Source organism: Stenella coeruleoalba, assembly GCF_951394435.1.
Source record: "Stenella coeruleoalba genome assembly, chromosome: 3".
Classification (NCBI taxonomy): Eukaryota; Metazoa; Chordata; class Mammalia; order Artiodactyla; family Delphinidae; genus Stenella; species Stenella coeruleoalba.
In genome coordinates, this window is record NC_137148.1 from 168,762,395 (window position 1) to 168,785,197 (window position 22,803).

The 22,803-nt window shown below is 46.2% G+C and overlaps 1 protein-coding gene across 3 annotated transcripts in view; it reads left to right on the plus strand.

The window, feature by feature from the left end:
• Window positions 1-22,803, plus strand: part of INSR (insulin receptor) — a 130,558-nt gene that overhangs the window by 70,032 nt on the left and 37,723 nt on the right. For all 3 annotated transcript variants that reach the window (XM_079917504.1, XM_079917505.1, XM_079917506.1), the window contains exons 3-9: window positions 7,622-7,943; window positions 14,409-14,557; window positions 15,199-15,343; window positions 16,499-16,713; window positions 17,679-17,805; window positions 18,944-19,194; window positions 21,205-21,372. In XM_079917504.1, coding sequence (XP_079773630.1) covers window positions 7,622-7,943; window positions 14,409-14,557; window positions 15,199-15,343; window positions 16,499-16,713; window positions 17,679-17,805; window positions 18,944-19,194; window positions 21,205-21,372 — 1,377 coding nt within the window. The remainder of the gene's footprint in view (window positions 1-7,621; window positions 7,944-14,408; window positions 14,558-15,198; window positions 15,344-16,498; window positions 16,714-17,678; window positions 17,806-18,943; window positions 19,195-21,204; window positions 21,373-22,803) is intronic.

The window sequence follows — 22,803 nt, forward strand, 5'->3', positions numbered from 1 at the left end:
CATGCAAGGATGTTGCTACCCACCCTCCACTTCATCCACATTCCCCTCCCCACAGGCAGTCACGGGGCACATTTCTTGTGTCCCTTCCAGACGGGCATATGTCCTATTTGTCCTTTTCTTTCCCCCTCATTTTAAGATGTAATTTCCGTACAGCAGAGTTCACCGGTTTTGGTGTAATGTTCTGTGAGTTTTCACTGATTATATAGTCATGTAACCACTTCCACAGTCAAGATACGGAATCGTTCCATCATCTTCCAAATTTCTGTGTGTCATTTGCAGTTCCAGCCCCTGGTTACCACTAATGTGTTCACTGTCCCTAGAGTTTTGCTTTTTCCAGGATGTCATATAAAATGGGATCCTAGAATGTGTAGCTTTGGAGACCGGCTTCTTACACTCAATACCCTGCATTTGAAATTCATCCCTGTGTTGTGGAAATCGGCCCTTCATTCTATCTTGACGGCTCCCTAGAGTTTGTTGCATGCAGATACAATGTTTATCCATTCCCCAGTTGAGGGATATTTAGTTTGTTTCCAGTTTGGGGTGATTACAAATGTAGCCACTGTAAACATTCAAATACAGGTCTTTGTGTGTACATAAGTGTTTTGTTCTTCACTTCACCCGGGTAAAGCCCTAGGTTCTGTGGTAAGGATCAGAAGTATATGTTTAAGGTTATAAGAAACGACCAAACTGTCTCCCACACTAGCTGTCCATTTTGTATTCCCACAATGTACATCTCTTTCCTTTTTCCACGAACAAGCTGTGTTCTTTAGACACTTTTTTCCCCTTAATGCGATCTTGGAAGTGACTCCAACATCAAAATACATAGAGCCACTTCCATTTTCACAGCTGCGTACTATTCTACTTCCTTGATCCACATTAATTTATTTACACAGTCTCCTGCTTTGGACTTTTACATCGTTTACAGGCTTTTGCAGTTATAAACCCCAATGGTTAATGTCCTGTAGGGTAAAGAATATCCTTGTCTAGGTGTCTAAGTGCACATATGGTCCTTGTCTGCAGGATAATTCCTAGCAGTAGAAATACCGAGGTCAAATTGCACCTGTCTCCTTTGCTTTATACCACATCTCTTAAACCAGTTGGCATTTCTGTAGATCTCTCTCTGGGGAAAGCGTCGTTTGGTGAAGAACCTTCCACTTATTTCAGAGGGTCCAACCAGAGGATGCTGACTCTGCTCCCTCCTTCCCGCTCTGCCGGTCTGCTTAGAGTTCAGTTTTCAATCTTCTCAGCGGGATGTAGTGAAAAAGCCACTTGAGGTGAGAGTTTCAGGAGGGTAGTGGCTGCTTCTGCTAGTGGAACTGGAGACCAGGGGCTTTTGGAAACTTTAGGGGAGAATTGGGAGGAAATTGAGGCCAGCAGCCCACGGCAGCTTGGGTGGGGGGTGGGGGATGGGAGAGGGATGAACAAGGAACTTGTGTGTTTGGAGGAGGGAGGTCTGGGCATGTGGACGTTGCATACACACACATCACGTACCTGTCCTGGGAAGGTCCATAGCTCCCGGACTGCTGGGCATTTTCTTGAGAAGGCTGCCATCGTCTCTGGCAGAAACAGCCTGGGTGTGGTGGCCCTCTGAGCCAGGGCTGCTGGGACTGTGGCTGTGGCTCATTTGGTGTCTATAAAAGGGCAGGGCAAGGTGCACAGGGAGAGGAGAGTCAGACGCCTCCTCCATTTTCATCTTGCCAGATGTGTGGTTTTCATAATTCAACCTGGGTGGGGGACACCCGCAGTGGCATTTCTATTAAATAAGATAAAGTACTTGGAAACGGAATGGGAGACACCCAGAGCAAACTTATCATTATCAAAGTATAGTCTTCAAAAGTTAAAATACACAACTCTTATGCAAAGAAAAAAATAAAGCACAAAAAAAAGCACCTGTCAACACTTTTAACCCTTTAGTGAGGGCACCGGCTGGACGGTAAAGCCAAAACATGTATAGTCACTGAACTAGGATTGCAAAGTTAAATGGGGACACTTAATGTCCCAGGGGCAATAAACCTGTCATTTTTGGAGGTTATTTCTTCTATGGGATAAAAAATGATTTACAACGTATCCATCTATAAGTTGACATCTGGCTTCCTGGAGTTGAGGCGCTAATAGAAATAGTGAATCAGGGACTTCCCTGGTAGCGCAGTGGTTAAGACTCCGTGCTCCCAAGGCAGGGGGCCCAGGTTCAATCCCCGGTCAGGGAACTAGATCCCACATGCGTGCCGCAACAAGAGTTTGCATGCTGCAACTAAGGAGCCCTCGAGCTTCAACTAAGGAGCCTGCCTGCTGCAAATAAGACCCAGCACAACCAAATAAATAAATAAATATTAAAAAATAAATAAATCAATCACAGGTAAGTTTCGCTGTATTGAAACTTACCTCTGATCATTTGCCTGGGTTGGCAAATGATCCAGCCCATTGCTTGCTTTTGTAAATAAAGTTTTATTGGACACAATGCGTTTGTCCCCATAAGCCTTCTCTGGGCTGTTTTCACGCCACAGCGGCAGAGTGGACTAGTTGTGACACCGAACATAAGCCCCGAACATATGCTTTGTGACCCTCCATGGGAAAACGTTGCCAGCTCCTTTGCTGGAGAATGAAGTTGTTCTCAGATGGGCCTCTTAGGCAGGGCTCCAGAGGAAGATTGAATAGCCCTGTGGTTAACCTCTGGCCTTGTTTGTGAGTGTTGGATCGTTTTTCTTAGCATTGTCTAGGCCGGAAAGCTTATGTGTTTGGGAAGTTTTTGTGAGGTCTTTGCTGACACCTCTTTTGAACTTAAGGGCTGACCCTCAGATGCAGCCCCAGCCCAGGAAACAGGCCCTTTCCTGCTCACACATGTGCTTTCCCAGAGGGTGGAGTCTTTGTGGGTCCTAAATAGTTGTCTGCTTTCTATATTGCTTCCTGCCATGGAGTTCCTTGGGTCCTCGTAGACAGATTATTAATGACAATGGAAATAATAACAATGCCCAGAGTAGCTAACTGATATCCAGCCTACACTGTGTCTATCAAAGAATCCAGTTCCTTACCCGCATCCCCTCTTTTAAGCGTGAGAAGGAGTTAAGGGTTTATCATCCCCATTTGACAGACAAGAAAACTGAGGCTGTCATGGATTCTTTAGAGGAAGCTTTGTGGCATGCCTGTGGGTGGAGAGCTGTATGCGTGTCACTCCTCCCCCGGACTGGGTGGACCCTGTGGGTGGCCGTGTCCTTCTTGAGACCCAGGAATGTCGGGTTCATGCTGCATCTCAGCTGAGCAGGTCTTTTCTCCTCTGTGAGATGGAGACGATGTTACTTACCCCCCTCCCTCCCGGGGTCTTTGTTAGAATTAAGTAAGAATCCAATGGGGGCGTGTATGTAAACGCTGAAAATCCTACACAGACATTGGTGGGGTTAACTCCATCCTGCTCCTAGTACAGCTTCTTAATTCTTTCTTGATCCACGTAGAAAATCAGACTCTGCGCCTAGGCATGGGTGCTCCAGATTTTCCATGTAATTTTTCATGGTGTTTTGTGACGCTCCTCCAACTCGGAGATCTTGGATGAATTCCTGAGCCACTGGCTAGAAACTGGGGGCTTAGAACTGCTCCAAAGGCCTTTCTTTTGCCTCCTTTCTGTCTTTTCAGACCTGGGTCTACTGAGCTCCTGTTGGGTGCAAGGCCCTGTCCTAGGAGTGGGTGTCGTGGGATCCAGTGCAGTGAATGGAGCAGGAGTGGCCCTGCCCCCTAAGCTCCCCTCCAGACAGACAGTCAACAAGCACCCAAGATAATTTTCGAGAGTGATAAGTGCTGTAAGAAAAATGTCATAGGATCATGTGTTAGAACGTGGTTCAAGAAGGAGAAAGTGACTTCCAGAGGGGAGGTCAGGGAAGGTCTTTCTAAGGGGTTGAGACCTGAAGGTTGAGAAGGAGCTAGTTATGGGAGGATAAGGGGAGGATGCTGCAGCCAGAGCAGCAGATGCAAAGGTCCTGTGGTAGGGCTGAGCCTGGGTGTGTGAGGGGCAGGAAGGATGCTGGAGTGGCGACTGCCTGGGTTTGGGAGAAGGACTCAGAGAGACTGCAGGCACTAGACCACATGAGACCTGTAGGCTTTGGCAAGGAGTTTCTTTCGCTAAGACTCTGCTGTCCAATACAAGAGCCAGTAGCCCCCAAATTTTAAAATTAAAATGCAATGAAAAGTTTGGTTCCTCAGTAGAAGCTGGAACCTTCTACTGTGTAGTCTTGGTGGGAATGTAAAATGGTACAGCCGCTGTGCAAAGTAGTATGGTGGTTCCTCAAAAAATTAAAAGTATTTTGGAAATTAATCCCTTGTCAGTCACATTGTTTGCAAATATTTTCTCCCATTTTGTAGGTTGTGTGTTCATTTTGTTTATGGTTTCCTTTGCTGTGCAAAAGCTTTTAAGTGTAATTAGGTCCCATTTGTTTATTTTTGTTTCATGATTCTAGGAGACGGATCCAAAAAGATATTGCTGTGGTTTACGTCAATATTTTGTAATAACCTAAAAGGAAAAGTATCTGAAAAAGAATAGAAGTATATATATATAAAACTGAATCACTGTGCTGTACACCTGGAACTAACACAACATTGTAAATCAACTATACTTCAATAAAAACATTAAAAATAAAAGTACCACACGATTCAACAATTCACTTCTGGGTATATACATAAAAGAACTGAAAGTAGAGTCTTGAAGAGATATTTGTACACCCATTATCACAGCAGCATGATTCGAAGTGAGCAAAAGGTCGAAGGAACCCTAGAGTCAACTGACAGATGAATGGATAAACAAAATGTGGTATATACACACAATGAAATAGTATTACCCTTACAAAGGAAGGAACCTTTTATTTTTTTTATGGCAAAACCAGCTCTATTTATTAATCATGATTTGCACATTCCACATCTCTTATTCAATGACTCTTTTTTCCCCTTTGGATCATGACAAGCTTGGAGAGAATTAAAATTCCAGAAAATTTTGCCTAAGAACCTATACAAAGCTTGGATTCTCCTCCCCCCCCCCCTTTTTTTTTTTTTTTTTTTTTGCGGTACACGGGCCTCTCACTGTCGTGGCCTCTCCCGTTGCGGAGCGCAGGCTCCGGACGCCCAGGCTCAGAGGCCATGGCTCACGGGCCCAGCCGCTTCACGGCATGTGGGATCTTCCCGGACCGGGGCACGAACCCGTGTCCCCTGCATCGGCAGGCGGGCTCTCAACCACTGCGCCACCAGGGAAGCCCCGGATTCTCCCCTTTTTGACATACATGATTGATTTTCATTGTATAAATGTAAGCAGCTACAGTTATTCAAGCTAGCTCATCTTACTGTGTATAGATGTTTTCCTCCTTATCAAGATATAGTCAAGCACCCACTGGTGATGTTGTCAACAAGAATTCTGCCTTTGTTAAAAAGGAAGGAACTTCTGACACATGCTACAACATGGATGAACCTTGAGGACATGATGCTCAGTGAAATAAGCCAGACACGAAAGGACAAACACGATCTGATTCCACTCATAGCAGGTCCCTAGAAGAGTCAAATCCATAGAGACAGGAAGTAGGTGGTGGGGGCCAGGGGCTGGGGGAGGGGCTGGGGAGTCAGTGTTTCACGGGGACAGAATTTCAGTTTGGGAAGATGAGAAAGTTCTGGAGATGGACCGTGGGGATGGTTGCACAACAATGTGAATGTCCTTAATGCCACTGAGCTGTGCGCTTAAAAATGGTTAAGATGGTCAGTTTTACGCCTATTTTGCTGCAATTATAAAAGTAATTGGTTCCTTGTTGCACTAACCACACTCCACAGCCGCGGGGAAGTGGCTACCGTGTTGGACAGTGCCAAGGGAGACCATTTCCATCATCACAGAAAGTTGCATCCAACAGCGATGCTCATGGGGGAGTATGGCTTCAGAAGCCTCGTCAGTTCCCTGGGTCTGGTTGGTGGGGTCCACGTGGGCCGGAATGTTCATTGCAGCAATCAAAGGGCCTGAGGATTTGGAGTGAAGAACACTCCCCAGCTTCCAAACCACGTTCCAAGGTGTGCACGGAGTGAGCAAAGAAGGCATCCAGGGAACAGGCTCTGCTGTGGCCGAGGTCTTTCCAGCCTCAGGGAAGCCATCGGTCCAGGGACAAATTTGCTGGCAGCCTGGAAAGGGAGGGCTGGTCATGGAAGCCCAGGTCAGATGCTGAGGGACCCATATTAAGGGGAATCAGGAAGTCATGAGTAGTGAGACATCGGGAGAGAGGGGATGTGTTCCAAGCTGCTGCAGGAAGCCAGGGAAGAGTCCAGCCTTCAGTGGACATGTTCGGTTGCATCAAATAAGAAACTCCAGCCGCAAAATCCACGCACAGCCTCTGCCCGCCATCCGCAGAGCCCCCTCCTTTCCCGTTCATGATCTCCTGCAGGTCACAGCAGAAATGCCACCTCCTTACTTCCAGCACGGTGCCTGCTGTTTATGCAGTTATACTTTTAAATAATGAATATGTCTCCTCCATCGGACCATGTGGTCCCAAAGGCAGGGTCTGTGGCCACCATGTTCCTGCAGCAGCTGTAATATCTAGATCAGTGCAAGCAAATGTGTGTTGAAGCAATGAATGACCTTTGGGCCATTTGCTTAACCACCTTGTGCCTCAGTTTCCCCATTTGTAAAATGGAGATCATTATCTATTTATTTATTTTAAAGAGTTCTTATCTTAAAAAAATTTTTTTTAATTAATTAATTTATTTTTGGCTGCATCGGGTCTTCATTGCTGTGCGTGGGCTTTCTCTAGTTGCGGTGAGCCAGGGCTACTCTTCATTGCGGTGAGCCAGGGCTACTCTTCATTGCGGTGCGCAGTTTTCTCATTGTCACAGCTTCTCTTGTTGTGGAGCACGGGCTCTAGGCACGTGGGCTCAGTAATTGTGGCGCACGGGCTTAGTTACTCCGCGGCATGTGGAATCTTCCCGGACCAGGGCTCAAACCCGTGTCCCCTGCATTGGCAGGCGGATTCTAAACCACTGCGCCACCAGGGAAGCCCCAGATATATCTATTTACACCAGTCCTGCAGCTGCGTGCTGGAGCTGGCTTGCTAAAGCCAATTGTGTAATTTTCAGGAAATCTGGTTCTTCAACAAGCTGTTGTTAAAATTTAAATGATATCAACTTACAATGAAACAAATTATGTTTAAAACAAAGGTAATAAATACTCCAAACTCACCACTTCCTAATCATCTCACTACATTTTCCTACGATTTATGCTTTTGAGGTTATTTGCTACTATTGCATCTATACCATAGATGTGCTATTTAATGCTGTGATACTGTGTATCTCTTACTGGCTCCACGTTCAGTAACTCTAGGTGGGGTAGCTTGAAAGGAACCGTAGTGGGAGTATTTACACCATGGAAATTGGCAAACGCTACAAAGCAGAGCATCTCTGCCCCGCTCCCTGGAGAAGCTGTTAAGCGTCTACAAGCACGTCACTGGCTTGGGGGCTGAAATGAGTTAATAGTTGTGCCTGGTACGTAGCAAGTGCTGCAGAAGTGAGCTGTTACTGTTACTATTTGGTTTGGCTTGCACTTCCTCATCCAGATTCGCTGTCGTGCAGACAGGAATTGGGCAAAGCCACTGACCAGCTGTTTTCTTTCTCTCTCCAGTGTGTCCGACCATCTGTAAGTCTCACGGCTGCACCGCTGAGGGTCTCTGTTGCCACAGTGAGTGCTTGGGCAACTGCTCTGAGCCTGACGACCCCACCAAGTGTGTGGCCTGTCGCAACTTCTACCTGGATGGCAGGTGCGTGGAGACCTGCCCGCCCCCCTACTACCACTTCCAAGACTGGCGCTGTGTGAACTTCAGCTTCTGCCAGGACCTGCACAACAAATGCAAGAACTCTCGGAGGCAGGGCTGCCACCAGTACGTCATTCACAATAACAAGTGCATCCCTGAGTGCCCCTCCGGGTACACGATGAATTCCAGCAAGTGAGTCCTGGGTACGGGTTCCGGGGTTGGGGGCAGGTGGTAAAGAGGGGAAGGGGCATGGGGTTGGTGTTGGTGATGCTGCCTATTAAAACTGTGTGGAAAACTAGAGTTAATTGACTGTGAGTGAGGAAGCTACTGGTGATTAGTGACACGCGTGGGTCTCTCGGATGCCATCCCTGCTTCCTGGTTTTGGTGCTGGCCTTTGGAACAGGAGTCAACAAACTTTCTCTTGCAAAGGGCCAGAGGGTAAATATTTTCTGCATCTTGCATACCGAAAATGTAAAGCTTTCTATGCTTAGCATTGAAAATAGAAGTCTTGGGCTTCCCTGGTGGCGCAGTGGTTGAGAATCCACCTGCCAATGCAGGGGACACGGGTTCAAGCCCTGGTCCGGGAAGATTCCACAGGCCACGGAGCAGCTAAGCCCGTGCGCCACACCTACTGAGCCTGCGCTCTAGAGCCCGTGAGCCACCACTACTGAGCCCGCGAGCCACAACTACTGAAGCCCGCGTGCCACAGTTACTGAAGCCCGTGTGCCTAGAGCCCGTGCTCCGCAGCAAGAGAAGCCACCGCAAAGAGAAGCCCGCGCACCACAACGAAGAGTAGCGCCCGCTCACCGCAACCAGAGAAAAGCCCGTGTGCGGCAACAAAGACCCAACGCAGCCAGAAACAACAAATAAATACAATTTAAAAAAAAAAAGAAAATAGAAGCTTTGGTTTTGTATACAGCCCTTGAGATGGTCCGATTGTTCCCACTGATGTAGCTGCCTGACTCTCACAATCAAGATCAGAACTCAGATGTTTTCAATGTTTTCTCCAAGCTGGATCTGGGTGGTGTCCTGAGATTAACCTGGAGTGCCAGGAAGAGGGACTCAATTCTAGATTGTTCTCAAGGCTTTGTTGTCTTTTGAAGGACAATGCCATCAAACCATTTCCTACTATTTAGGTGAGAAAAAGCAAGGTTTTCTCTCCCCGACGGTGAGTCAGATTTCCTACCCACATCTCAGACTTTTTGTTCATGCTGTTAGCGTCTCAGATGAGCTATTTTGGTGTCTCAGGGCTGTAACTGAGTTTTACAAATCTGTTTCCTGATTTTTATGTTGAGGGTCTGAAAAAAACAAACCAACCCACAAAACAACCCAAAAACAGATCAGAAACAGACGTACGTCTAAGGGCCTTGAGCTGACCTGCATACGTAAAAAACCTTCCTCTTCAGACTTGAAAATGAGCCAAGTGAGCAGGTTCTGGTGGGAAATTTTATTTCCCTGAGTGGGGAGGGTGGGAAGGAAAACAATCTTTATTCCGGTTCCTAGGAGCCTCTCTTTGAGTGTTTGTGAAACCTGCAAGTACAGTATGTTTTGTTTTACTCATTTTTGATAAAACCTATCAAGTGGCTTTGTTGACCAAAAATAGGCTTCTATAAATCACCTTTGCATGCCAGACAGAGCTATTTTTCCTTCTTTGGGGCCAGTTTATCAGTAAGATTGGGAAAATTATCATATTCCTCTTGATTTATTTGTTTTTTTTTTTCACGTTTGAGATAAAGCATGGATATTAACATCTTCCACTAAAAGACGTTGGCTTTAAAGTTTTTGTTTTTTTTTTTTTTTGATCATAACAAAGATCTGAAAAATAGAACAGCTTCCTTTGATGTTTTGCTGATGCCGGTGACCCCAGGATTGAAGCCCCAGGAAATTGACAGCTTGTCCTGTGATGCTTGGGACGTTTACTGAGTGAAAGAGGGGATAGTGAGGGATGTTAATTATGACCCATCATGGCAGTATTTTACTTTGTAGGTTAAAAAAAATTTTCTTTTCCTTCTGAAGCTTTTATTTTATTTTGTGAAAGACTTCAGTGCTGTCGTGTTTTCTAATGTGGTTTGTTATTAAAAAGGGCCAGATATGTTTTCTTCCATTCTTTTGGCTTCTCTGGGAACTAGTTCTTTTTTTTTTCTTTTAATATGTATTTATTTATTTACTTATTTGGCTGCACTGGGTCTTAGTTGTGGCATGCGGGATCCTTCAGTTGCGGCACACGGGATCTTCGCCGTGGCATGCGGCTCTTTTAGTTGCATCATGCGGGATCTAGTTCCTTGACGAGGGATCAAACTCAGACCCCCTGCACTGGGAGCGTGGAGTCCCAACCACTGGACCGCCAGGGAAGTCCCTGGGAAGTAGTTCTTGATATTATTAGAGCAGACGTCTGGGAACCCATGTGGGTTCATTAAGAGGCGTCACCATCTATGGTCGTTCCCAGATACGTGGTGGGGTGCTCTTTAGTGAGATGAGGAGGATTAGATATTTGGGGTGCATGTTAAGGGTGTGGAGAATTCTCTGCCTCTTGATCTTCGCATGGCTGGTTTCTCCTTGTCATCCAGGTCACAGGCTTAAACGTCACTTCTTTTGAGACTCCTTCCCTGTATGACCTTCTTTCTGAACTAGCCATCTGGTTGCTCTTGGGCACAACACTCCATTTTAACACTTTTCATGCTATTTACCACTAGCTGATATTTTAATTGTCAATTTATTAATCTTCCCCAACGAGACCATATGCTTCACAAGTGTATCAGCTAGCTTATGCTGTGTAACAAACCACCCCAGCACTTAGTGACTTAAAACAACACTCATGTATGATTTCTAAGGAGTCTGTGCATTGACTGGAGGGCTGGGTGAGCTCTGATGAGATGGTACAAGCTAACCTCTCACATCCTGCATGGGCAGTTGGGACCTCTCTCCGTGTGTAGCCAGGAAGGGCATGCTTTACTGGGTAAGTACTTCTTAAGCCACTGCTGTATCACATTTGCTAACCTCCCATTGGCCAAAGCAATTCATATGGCCAAGCCCAGATTCCATGGATGAGAAGGCAGACTCCACTTCTTGGTGGGAAGGGCTGGAAAGAACGTGTGGATTTCCCACAGGGAAAGTAGGTTGTTTGTTCACTTCTGTGCACCTGTGGTTTATAACTGCTATTGGCAAAGGGCCAGAGAGTAAATATTTTCAGCTCTGAGGTCTGTACGGTTGCAGCTACTCTACTCTGGCCTCATAGAGTGATAGCAGCCATTGATGATAGTCAAACCAGTGGTTGTGGGTGTGTTCCAATATAGCTCTATTTACCACAAGCAGTGGCCAGCTGGAGTTGGCCTGTGGGCTGTAGTTTGCTTGCCTTTGGCTTAGAGCATCATCTATCCCATGATAAATGCTCAGTGAATATTTGTAGAACCAACAAAAGAACCCAAACGTTTGGTCATTATTCTGTTTCCACCCCAGCTGCTCTGACACCAACTGGGTGTACTGCGATAGAACTCAACCTCAACCACTTGGCTTGGCATCAGACCCACAGGTTAAAGCCTTGGTTCTCCATCAGACCAACTTTACTTCACATGCCAGCCACAATTTGGGGGTCCCCAGGTCACCCACACTTCTGATTGGCTGGCTATAAATTTTGAGGCTCCCACAAACCCCCTGGGTTCAATAATTTGCTAGGACAACTCACAGAGCTGAAAAAAAAAAAAGTCTATACTATTGTGTTGGTCCAAGCCTATTGATGGTAGCACCTTGGGTTAGGGATGCTTGCAGTGCTTACCTGGGCCTGCATCACTCATAGCGAGCTCTATAGACACTCTCCCTTTGGGGCCCCTATTTATGGCTGGGCCACCTATGAGGTTCCTATTATGATCCCAGGATGCACTTCAGTGAGAAACCATCAGGGAACCTCAAAGAACAAGATTTGTTACTCACAGGTCCTGGAGGGCCACACAGTAGAGTCGTGGGGAGCAGGGGTGGGGAGAGGGAGAGAGGGGAGAAAAAGAGTGGGAGGGAGGAAGGGAGAGAGAGAGAGGAATCCTTGGGGGGGTTTGCTTTTATTATGGTCTGAGGGTGGGGTGTCTAGGGTTTTATGGGTTCACTCTATGGTGAATTTAAAGCTTAAGAGCAGGAATTAGGGCACAGGAAGGGGGAAGCAGGGTCAGTCAAGTGGTCAGTTATCTAGGTTCCCCACGGCTTTCTGAAAGAGCCCCCTTCATGGGTGGGGGCAGCCTAATTCCTTATGTGGTTGTTTTGCTAGTGGCTGGGTCATAGACCCGGTGTTACATTTACTCAAGACAGATGTCTTTTTTTTTTTGCGGTATGTGGGCCTCTCACTGTTGTGGCCTCTCCCGTTGCGGAGCACAGGCTCCAGACGCGCAGGCTCAGCGGCCATGGCTCACGGGCCCAGCCGCTCCGCGGCACGTGGGATCTTCCCGGACCAGGGCACGAACCCGCGTCCCCTGCATCGGCAGGCGGACTCTCAACCACTGCGCCACCAGGGAAGCCTGACAGATGTCTTTTGAAACAGATGCCTCAGCAGTCAGAAAGCTTCATGTCAGGCTTACAATTGCAATTACAGCCTTATTATGGATGCACTGAGGCTGGGAGAGTTCCAGACGCAGGGCTCCTATCCCCTCGTGGAATCAGAGATATCACCCTTCCAGCATAGCTGTGTGTTCACCAGCCAGAAAAATGGACTGAGTTGGTGTCCAGAGTTTTCCTCTGGGTTGTACTACATAGGTGTGATGGGTTGAATCATTGGCCGTGGGTTTGAACTCCATCTCCAGCCCCCCTTCTCTCTCTGGAGGTCAAGTGGTTGATGCAACCCTCCAAATCACATATTTGGTCTTTCTGGTGACCAGCCCCTACAAGTCACCTCATTAGCACAACAAAGATCTTCCTATAACTCAGGAAATTCCAAGGGCTTTTGAAGCTCTGCACCAGGACCTGGGACAAAGACCAGATGTGTTCTTTTTTTTTTTTTTCTGTTCTTTCAATTTTCTTTCTTTTTTTTTTTAAACATCTTTATTGGAGTATAATTGCTTTACAATGGTGTGTTAGTTTCTGCTGTATAACAAAGTGAATCAGCTATACATATACATATATCCCCATATCTCCTCCCTCTTGCATCTCCCTTCCACCCTCCCTATCCCACCCCTCTAGGTGGTCACCCGTGACCAAGATCTTTCTGAAGAATCGAATATGCAAGGGTGTGGTAACAACAATTACTGTTGTTATTTACAACAGTAGCAACAATGATACCACTAATAAAAAGTGATCATCATAGCAATGGACCAACGCTTTTTAGTTTCTCTGTGCCGAGTGCTTTAGGTGGTATATATCATTCAGTCCTTATCACTACCTGCCCCGTGAAGATTGCCTCCGTTTCACAGATGAGGACACAGACCTTGAGAATGTAACAGTTGGGAATCTTGAGGTTTCATACGACAGAACCCCAATTCAAACTGGCTCAAGCAAGATGAAAGGAGTTTACTGATGACTGTAACCAAAAAGTTCAGGGAATCGCTTTAGGTACAGCTGTATCCAGGAGCTCAAGGGATGTATATGATCAGTTTCTTTCCACCCCCAGCTTTATTTCTGTCTCTGTTAGTTTTGGTCTCAGGCAGCAGCCTCTCCCTTGTCCCTTGCTCCATGCTAGCAATATAGCCGTACCCTCTTAGATACTGCAGAAGGAAGACAATTTTTCCTTCCAGAAAGTTCTAGCAAAACCCTCACTGGGTTGGCTTGGGGGTGTGCCCACCTCTGAATTCCCAGCGGGATGGAAGATTGTGCTCAGGCTGCCCTGGGTCCTGTGTCCTGCTTGGACGTAGGAGGGCTGTACCAGCCAAGAACTGACCTCAGAGGCACTGCGTAGGGGAGGGCTGATTCCCAGAGGACTCCTGGGGGCTATAAATTTGAGGACATCAGGCTGCAGGAAGGCAAAGCCAAAGTCTGCCTCCAGTTACCCACTATCAAATGTGAGGTTGTGCTGTAGCCCATAGGTTGCGGAGTCACGTCCTATACAGTTGTTTGGTCACGTCAGACCCCACACAGAACAGCAAACATCCCATCACCTTGCAGCAGCAGCCTAAGTTCCACCAGTTGGGGTAGCAGTAGCAGCTCAGCCACTTTCGAATAGCGGCAAAATGAGTCCTACGTAAGGCCCATCAGCTCTGCATCATTGCCGTCACCATGGTAATGCCGGGAGTCCCATCAGTTCCATGTAATGGCATGAGTCCGGTCTCCACAGGGTAGAAGGTGGTTCTCCATGGGGTACAGTGTGAATCCTCTCGCTTTGGGGTAAGGCAGGAGCCCCATCATTTTGGAGTAAAAGCATGAGTCTCCTGACCTTGGGGTAATGCTGTAGGACCTGCCCCCCTGGAGAGACACCCTAAACCTATCACTTTAGGCAGTTGTTCTTACCTGGGGGTGATTTGCCCTTCCATCCCCCAGGGGACCATGTTTGGACAGCCTCCCACAACAGAGAATTCTCCGGTCCCCAACGTCACCAGCTCTGTGGGTAAAGCATCCTGCCTTATGGTCACTTGGGACCCTGTGCAACACACTGCTGTGTGTGCGTGTGTGTGTGTGTGTGTGTGTGTGTGTGTGTGTGTGTGTGGTCCTGTGTGCCCTGACCTCTCTCTCTCTCCACTCTTTCTGCAGCTTGATGTGTACTCCATGCCTGGGCCCCTGTCCCAAGGTGTGCCACCTCCTGGAAGGCGAGAAGACCATTGACTCAGTGACATCTGCCCAGGAGCTCCGAGGCTGCACCATCATCAACGGAAGCTTAATCATCAACATTCGAGGGGGCAGTGAGTGCTCTAGGGGGAGGGGTTGCTGTCTGCCGGGATCCACTCTCCCTGCGAGCACAGAAGGAAAACAGTCCAGAGACTCAAGCAGGGAATCTGTTTCCAAACCTGGAGTTCACAGCTCAGTCCTGGCCTCACTCCCCCCCGAGATTCTGATTTTCAAAGCTGGGAGTTGGGACATCAGGAATTTGCATTTTTAACAAGCAGGCAACATGCCCTCTTTTGCAGGTCTGGGGACCATGTCTCCAGAAATTCTGTCACAGGCAAAAAGGCATTTCTCTGTTTATTTATTCAGCGAACATTTATTGAATATCACAGTGAACAAGGCAAAGTCCGTGCGTCGTGCATATTGCAAATAAACAAATTAACGTATAATGTAAACCCAGGCAGTGGTTCATGCTATGAAGGCAAGCAAAGCAGGGTGATGGAGGGAGCAAGGGTTGGCATCTTAATATAATAAATATATTCAGATCTGCAGGCAGGACAATCTCTGTCATAACTACTCTGCCTTGTAGATGTATGTTGAGCAGGGCTCGTGAAAATCATTTTCAGCCTGTAGGTTAACTCTTCACTATGGGGAATTCTGGAAAGGTTAAAATATTTTGGTAGAAGCCCACTGGATATTCATTCTCTCCTTTCCTTAGACAACCTGGCAGCTGAGCTAGAGGCCAACCTTGGACTCATTGAAGAAATTTCAGGGTATCTGAAAATCCGCCGATCTTATGCCCTCGTGTCACTTTCCTTCTTCCGGAAGTTACGTCTGATTCGAGGGGAGACCTTGGAAATCGGGTATGTGGGCCTGCTGCTGTATCTGTGGGCTCATTAGGAAGTTTGTGAGTTATTGTAGAGAAACTTAGGTTTTTTTGCCGAGACATGAAAACAACTTAAGTGTCCACTGATGGTTGCATGGATAAAGGAAATGTGGTGTATGTGTGTGTGTGTGTGTGTGTGTGTGTGTGTGTGTACATATATATATATACAGTGGAATATTATTTCGCCATAAAACTATCTTTTTGCCGAAGCTCACACCTTTCATTTGGATCGTTCCAATGACTTTCTTGCTGGTTCTAGAACTACCAGGGCCATCCAACAGAAATATAATACAGGTCACATATGAGACTTTAAATGTGCTAGTAGCCACATTTAAAACACTTTAAAAGACATAGGTGAAATGAATTTTAATAATGTATTTTACTGAACCCATTACATTGAAGCTGTTATTTTGACATGGACTCAATACAAAAAATTATAAAGAAGATCTTTTATATCCTTTTTTTTTTTTTAATGCAAAGTCATTGAAATCTGTGGTTTTTTACTTCTGGTACAGTTCAGAATGGCCAAATTTCAGGTACTTAATAGCCAGATGTGGCTGGTGGTTTCAGTGTTGGATAACACAGATCTAGGTGCTGCCCTTTTCCCATTCATTATGTACTGGTGGCCCACTCCTAGTTCTAAGGCACAGGTCTAATTGGGTTACTGAGTTGTTATAAAACCTTCAGTGGTCCCCCTCTGCCTACCAAGGAAGGTCACATATTCTTGGTCTCGGTCTGGCATGCAGTATACTAGAGGGTTTGGCCCATGGCATCTCTTTGGTCTTGCCTGTCACCTGTTGGCCAGAACAGGCTATTTTGCTCTTCCCTGGGCCCAGTTCACGTGCCTCTGTGTCTTCAGTCTTTCCCCTTTTCAAAACCCATATCTCAATCCATCACAGTCTTACCCTCCTCCCCCACAAGACTGATCTCACATACCTTCCTGGCCCTGAAGACTTCCTCAACTTCCCGTGTCCATCTAACCTTCCTTTCAACATGTAATGAGTATGTGTCAAGCAAGTGGTTAGGACTGGGGACGGAGCACTGAACAAGGTCAACTCCAGCCATGGCCCCGCCATCTTGGAGTTGGAGACGACAAGCTGATGAATGATTAGGCATGTGTGTGTTTCCATAGGAACTACTCTTTCTATGCCTTGGACAACCAGAACCTAAGGCAGCTGTGGGACTGGAGCAAACACAACCTCACCATCACTCAGGGGAAACTCTTCTTCCACTATAATCCCAAACTCTGCTTGTCAGAAATTCACAAGATGGAGGAAGTTTCAGGAACCAAGGGGCGCCAGGAGAGAAACGACATTGCCCTGAAGACCAATGGGGACCAGGCGTCCTGTAAGTGGTGATGCCCTTGTCCTTCCACGGACCAGATAACGTGGCTGCCTTCCCCCTCCCCCACCACACTGGCCCCCGGGGGAGTGTCACTTCCCCCCAATGAGCTAAAACAACTATGTGTGTGATAGGCTCTCTGAAATACTGAGGAAGAATGTATACATGTTATCTCTTTGCCAAATATTAAACACAGTGCCTGATACTGGAAGATGCCACATAAACATTGAATGAATGAATGAATGAATGTCACTTATCTTACATATGGCCTTGGCTTGAATGCTACAGCAGGGTCTACAGTTGCTACAGCTGGAGACTGTCAGCTGACTGCCCTCCTCTGACAGGTTTTCTCTTGAAGCATTGAGGTGCCAAGGCTTCCATCATGCCCTCATGCGAAGTTGGTTCCTTATGGCAGAAGCTGTGAGAATTCAGGGGAGGGAGAGAGTAAGGTTGGAACTTAAGGGGTAGAGCTTAAGGGAGGGCTTGCAATCTAGGCAGAGGGAATTACTCTCTCCAAGGCATTGTCATTCCAAGGAATTGACACTCCAAGGTATGATGGTCTGCATGCTCCCTAAACCCACTTGGCATGTGTCCATTTGCACTGGAGTTACGTGTTCTGACATGTCGGGCATGAAAATTCACACGCAAGACAGAATTGTGTCAGAATCAACGCTATTCTTGAAAGTCCCTTTTTCCAGTAGCGATTAGCCACTTGTCCTGTTGGTGCCGACCGTGGTTCTTTGGTTGAGCACATCTGGCCAAGTACCTGACTTGCGGTCAGGGCCAACTCGCATGACCTGTTCTTGACTCTGAACACAGGAGAGGCATGTGGAAATAAGACTTCTGAGAGGAACAGCATGTTGCCATCTTCCTTCTCGTGGATACTCTTGAAAATATGGGATCATCTGCTTTGGGTTGAAATAAATTATTTAATTCTGATACTGGTTTTGTTTTTTTTTTAACCTTTCTAGGTGAAAATGAATTACTTAAATTTTCTTACATTCGGACGTCTTATGACAAGATCTTGCTGAAATGGGAGCCGTATTGGCCCCCCGACTTCCGAGACCTCCTGGGATTCATGCTCTTCTACAAAGAGGCGTAAGTAGAAGGATAAAGAGGTGTGTTTGTTGCATGTGTTCTCAGAGGCTCCCCTCTGAGGTTCCCTTCTATCTCCTTACTTGTGGAATAAATATCATAGATCTCACCAGTTGATGGTGTATGACGTCAATAACATTCCCTATTGTCAAAAGCCAGAAACTGAAGCAGGCAGGTTTCTTTTGGAGGTCCAGATTGGGCAATATTCCATTTTACTTCTTATATGTACATCTCACCAGACATCCTCCACAAAAAGTCACTTAGTCTACTTAGTAGGTGCCTTAAAGTTTCTTTTTTATCTATTTTATATTTTTTCCAACATTTGAAGCATTGTGGTAAAACATACATGAAATTGACCATCTTAATGACATGTAAGTGTACCGCTCCGTGGCATTAAGTACATTCATGACATCGTGTGACCATCATCACCATCGCTCTCCACAGTTTATTCATCATCTCACGCTGAAACTCTGTCGCCTTTCAAGAACACCTAGTCGTTTTGAGTATAGGACTGTGCTGAAATTTTAAAGGAAGACAATGGAAGCGGTGATTGTGTTAATAGGAATAATTGTTCCATCCCTCCATATTTTTTTAAATATTTATTTACTTATTTATTTATTTGCCTACATAGGGTCTTAGTTGTGGCACGTGGGATTCTCTCTAGTTGCGGTGCCCAGGCTCCCTAGTTGTGGCCCACAGGCTGTAGAGTGCGTGGGCTTAGTTGCCCCGCGGCACGTGGGGTCTTAGTTCCCCAACCAGGGATTGAACCCGTGTCCTCTGCATTGGAAGGAGGATTCTTAACCACTGGACCACGAGGGAAGTCCCCATCCCTCAAAATTTACTATGTGCCAGGTTGTGTGTGGCGAAGTGAACACACATCCTCTTGTGTAATCTTATCAGTAACTCTGGTAGTTAGTATCATCATCCTGATCACTGTTATTATTGTTGTTGGGAAATTGAGGCATAAGGGAAGCGGTCCCTTTCTCTTTGACTATTCCTGTGTCTTTTTTCCTTGTGGTAGAAGATTGTTGGTGAACAGGGTGCAAGCCTATAGGAGGTAACTTCGCCCGGCCACATCTCTTTGGTCTTTAGAGCTATAGTTGAGAAATGGTAATCAACTTTTCCTATTTCGTCTTGAAAGCCCTTATCAGAACGTGACGGAGTTTGATGGGCAGGATGCCTGTGGTTCCAACAGCTGGACCGTGGTAGATATTGACCCGCCTATGAGGTCCAACGACCCCAAGTCACAGAACCACCCTGGGTGGCTAATGCGTGGTCTCAAGCCCTGGACCCAGTACGCCATCTTTGTCAAGACCTTGGTCACTTTTTCTGATGAACGCCGCACATACGGGGCCAAGAGCGACATCATCTATGTCCAGACAGATGCCACTAGTAAGCATTTCTTGTGGATATGAATTTGTGCGTGAATCAGACGTCTTGCGTTTAACAGGCTGACCTGGTGATGTCATATGAAATGCCATTTTTTTTTTTTTTTGCATGGTTATTGGCTTCTAAAAGAGCCGGGCACTGAGGTTTATCATTTCAGAAGATGAGGCAGTAGCAACAAGACCTCAGAGGGGAACATACATTTCTTCTTCCCATTATGGAAAATTTTCAAATATTTACAAAAGTAGGAAAAAAAAAAAAAAAGATCCCCCCCACCGCCACCTTGTAACCATCTCTCAGCTTCAACAATGATCAGTATTTTGCCGTTCTTGTTTCATCACTATGCCTTTTCCCCCATCTCCATTTTTTGACGAGTATTTCATAGCAATTTAGCTGTATTTTCATAAAGCATAAGCCCTCTCCAACCACTGGGATAGGAGACGTTTGGTGATACCTGGAGATATTTTTGGTTGGCATGACTGGGGAGGCGGGGTTGGGGACCTGGGATGCTGCTCAACATATCACATGCACAGGACAGCGCCCCCCGGCAAAGCATTATCTAGCCCCCGCAAGTCAGTAGTTGAGAAATCCTGTTCCGTAGGATCGAGTCCAAACTTTATGAACCAGCCCCAACTTTATTGACTACCGCCCTCTCGTCCTCTATCCTCCAGCAATACCTCCAGCAGGACTTATAGTTTCTGGAAACTTCCAGCTTCCAGGCTTTTGTACACACTGTGTCCTCTGCCTTGAGCCCCCCACTCCCACCCCTCACCGACTCCCTCAGCCACCTCCGTTCTTGAGGGGAGGCTTTTGTGGAGCCCAAAGGTGGTGCTTTTGGGGGGAATGTTAGATGGACTGCCAGCTCAGGGATAAGATTGAATGGTATCCCACTGCCGAAATTTGCCCCAGGACTGGGTTCAGTTGTGGCTAATGTTATCTAGAAGATGTGGCTTTGTCTATTCCCATGATCCTCCTTTTCCCCAGCGCCTTTTCAGTGCCCAGAACAGAGAAAGCTCGGCACGTCGTTGGAGCTCTGTAAATCAGGGGTCCCCGACCTCTGGGCTGCAGACTGGTACCCGTCTGCCGCCTGTTAGGAACCAGGCCGCACAGCAGGAGGTGAGCGGCGAGCGAGCAAAGCTTCATCTGTATTTACAGCCGCTCCCCATCCCTCGCATTACCACCTGAGCTCCGCCTCCTGCCAGGTCAGCGGTGGCATTAGATTCTCATAGAAGCATGAGCCCTACTCTGAACTGTGCACTCGGGGATCTGGGTTGCACGCTCCTTATGAGAATCTAATGCCTCATGATCTGAGGTGGAGCTGAGGCAGTGATGCTAGAGCTGGGGAGCGGCTGCAAATACAGATTATCATTAGCAGAGAGGTCTGACTGCACAGAGGCCATAATAAATCAACTGCTTGCAGACTCCTATCAAAACTCTCTCAGTGAGTGGCAAGTGACACTTAAGCTGCATCTTACAGAGTAGACTGGACATAAGCAACACACGTCGGGTGTCACTGTCTCCCATCACCCCCAGATGGGACCATCTAGTTGCAGGAAAACAAGCTCAGGGCTCCCACTGTTTCTGCATTCTGGTGAGTTGTATAATTATTTCATGATATGTTACAATGTAATGATAATAGAAATAAAGTGCACAATAAATGTAATGTGCTTGAATCATCCCGAAAGCATCCCCGTCTCTAGTCCGTGGAAAAATTGTCTCCAACGAAACTGATCCCTGGTGTCAAAAAGGTGGGGGACTGCTGCCGTAAATGTTTGTTGCAAAAATGGTGGAACATGAAATCTACATAGTCTGTGGTACCCATGGATTGTAATTTTGTAACCCATGCTTTCACTGGGCAAGCATTCCACATGTTGCCAGTTTTCTCTGATGTTAAATAACACTGCAGAGAACATCCTCATGATTTCTCGAACTTGGGTTTTCCCCCTCATGCCCACCCGATGGCTTGCACCCTCCTCCTCCTCCTCACAGTGGACCTGTCTCCTTTCTCCTTGGCAGATCCTTCTGTCCCCCTGGATCCCATCTCGGTGTCTAATTCTTCGTCTCAGATTATTCTGAAGTGGAAGCCTCCCTCTGACCCCAATGGCAACATCACACACTACTTGGTATTCTGGGAGAGACAGGAGGAAGACGGTGAACTGTATGAATTGGATTATTGCCTCAAAGGTGAGTGCAGGCAGAGGCGGGGGAGGGGCCGGGGTTTTTTTCAATTTTTTTTTTTAAATTGAAGTATAGTTGATTTAAACTGTTGTGTTAGTTTCAGGTGTATAATGCAGTGATTCCGTTATACATATATATTCTTTTTCAGATTCTTTTCCCTTATAGGCTATTACAAAATGTTGAGTAGAATTCCCTGTGCTATACAGTAGGTTCTTGTTATCTATTTTATACATAGTAGTGTGTATAACATCTGATCCACTTTGTTCTCCTTTTGGGGAAGCATCTCTCCCCTTCCACTTCCCAGCATGTGCATATGGGTACACACACTCCATTTGATCTCTGACAAAAACACGCATACAGGCAGACCTCAGAGATACTGCGGGTTCGGTTCCAGACTCCCGCAAGGAGGTGAATATTGCAATAAATTGAGTCACGTGAATCTTTTGGTTTCCAGTGCCTATAAAAGTTATGTCCGCACTATACTGTAAGTGTGCGATAGCATTATGTTTAAGAAAAAATATACTTAAAATCTACATATTACTGTATTTCTCTTTCTGGCCTATATGTGGAATCTAGAAAAATGATGCAGATGAACTATTTGCGGGGCAGGAATAGAGATGTAGACGTAGAGAGCAGACATGCGGACACAGAGGGGAAGCGGAGAGTGGGACGAATTGGGAGATTAAGATTGACATATATACGCTACCATGCATAAAATAGATAGCTAGTGGGAACATGCTGTGAAGGATAGGAAGCTCATAGGAAGCTCATGCCCTGTGATGACCTAGGTGGGTGGGATGGCGGGGAGGGTGGGAGGGAGGTCCAAGAGGGAGGGGATATAGATATACGTAGAGCTGATTCACTTAATTGTACAGCGGAAGCTAACACAACATTGTAAAGCAATTATACACCAATTAAAAAATGATTAAAAATATACATGCTGCTGTATATAAAATAGGTAACGTAACCAACAAGGACCTAGTGTATAGCACAGGGAACTACACTCAGTATCTTGTAATAACCTATAATGGAAAAGAATCTGAAAAGAAAATACTGAATCAGTTTGCTGTATACCTGAAACTAACACAACATTGTAAATCAACTCTATTTCAATAAAAATTTAACAAAGAAGAAATCGAGACTAAAAAAAAAAAAACAACCCAAACAATGCACATACCTTAATTAAAGAATACTTTATTGCTAAAAAAAAATGCCCAATTACAATAGTAACATCCAAGACCACTGATCCCAGATCACCATGACAAATATAATAAAAATGAAGAAGTTTGAAATATTGTGAGAATTACCAAAGCGTGACACAGACATACGAAGTGAGCAGACGCTGTTGGGAAAATGGCACCAATAGACTTGTTCAGCGCAGGGTTGCCGCAAACTTTCGATTTGTAAGAAAAACACAATAAGAGGAGGAGGTCTGCC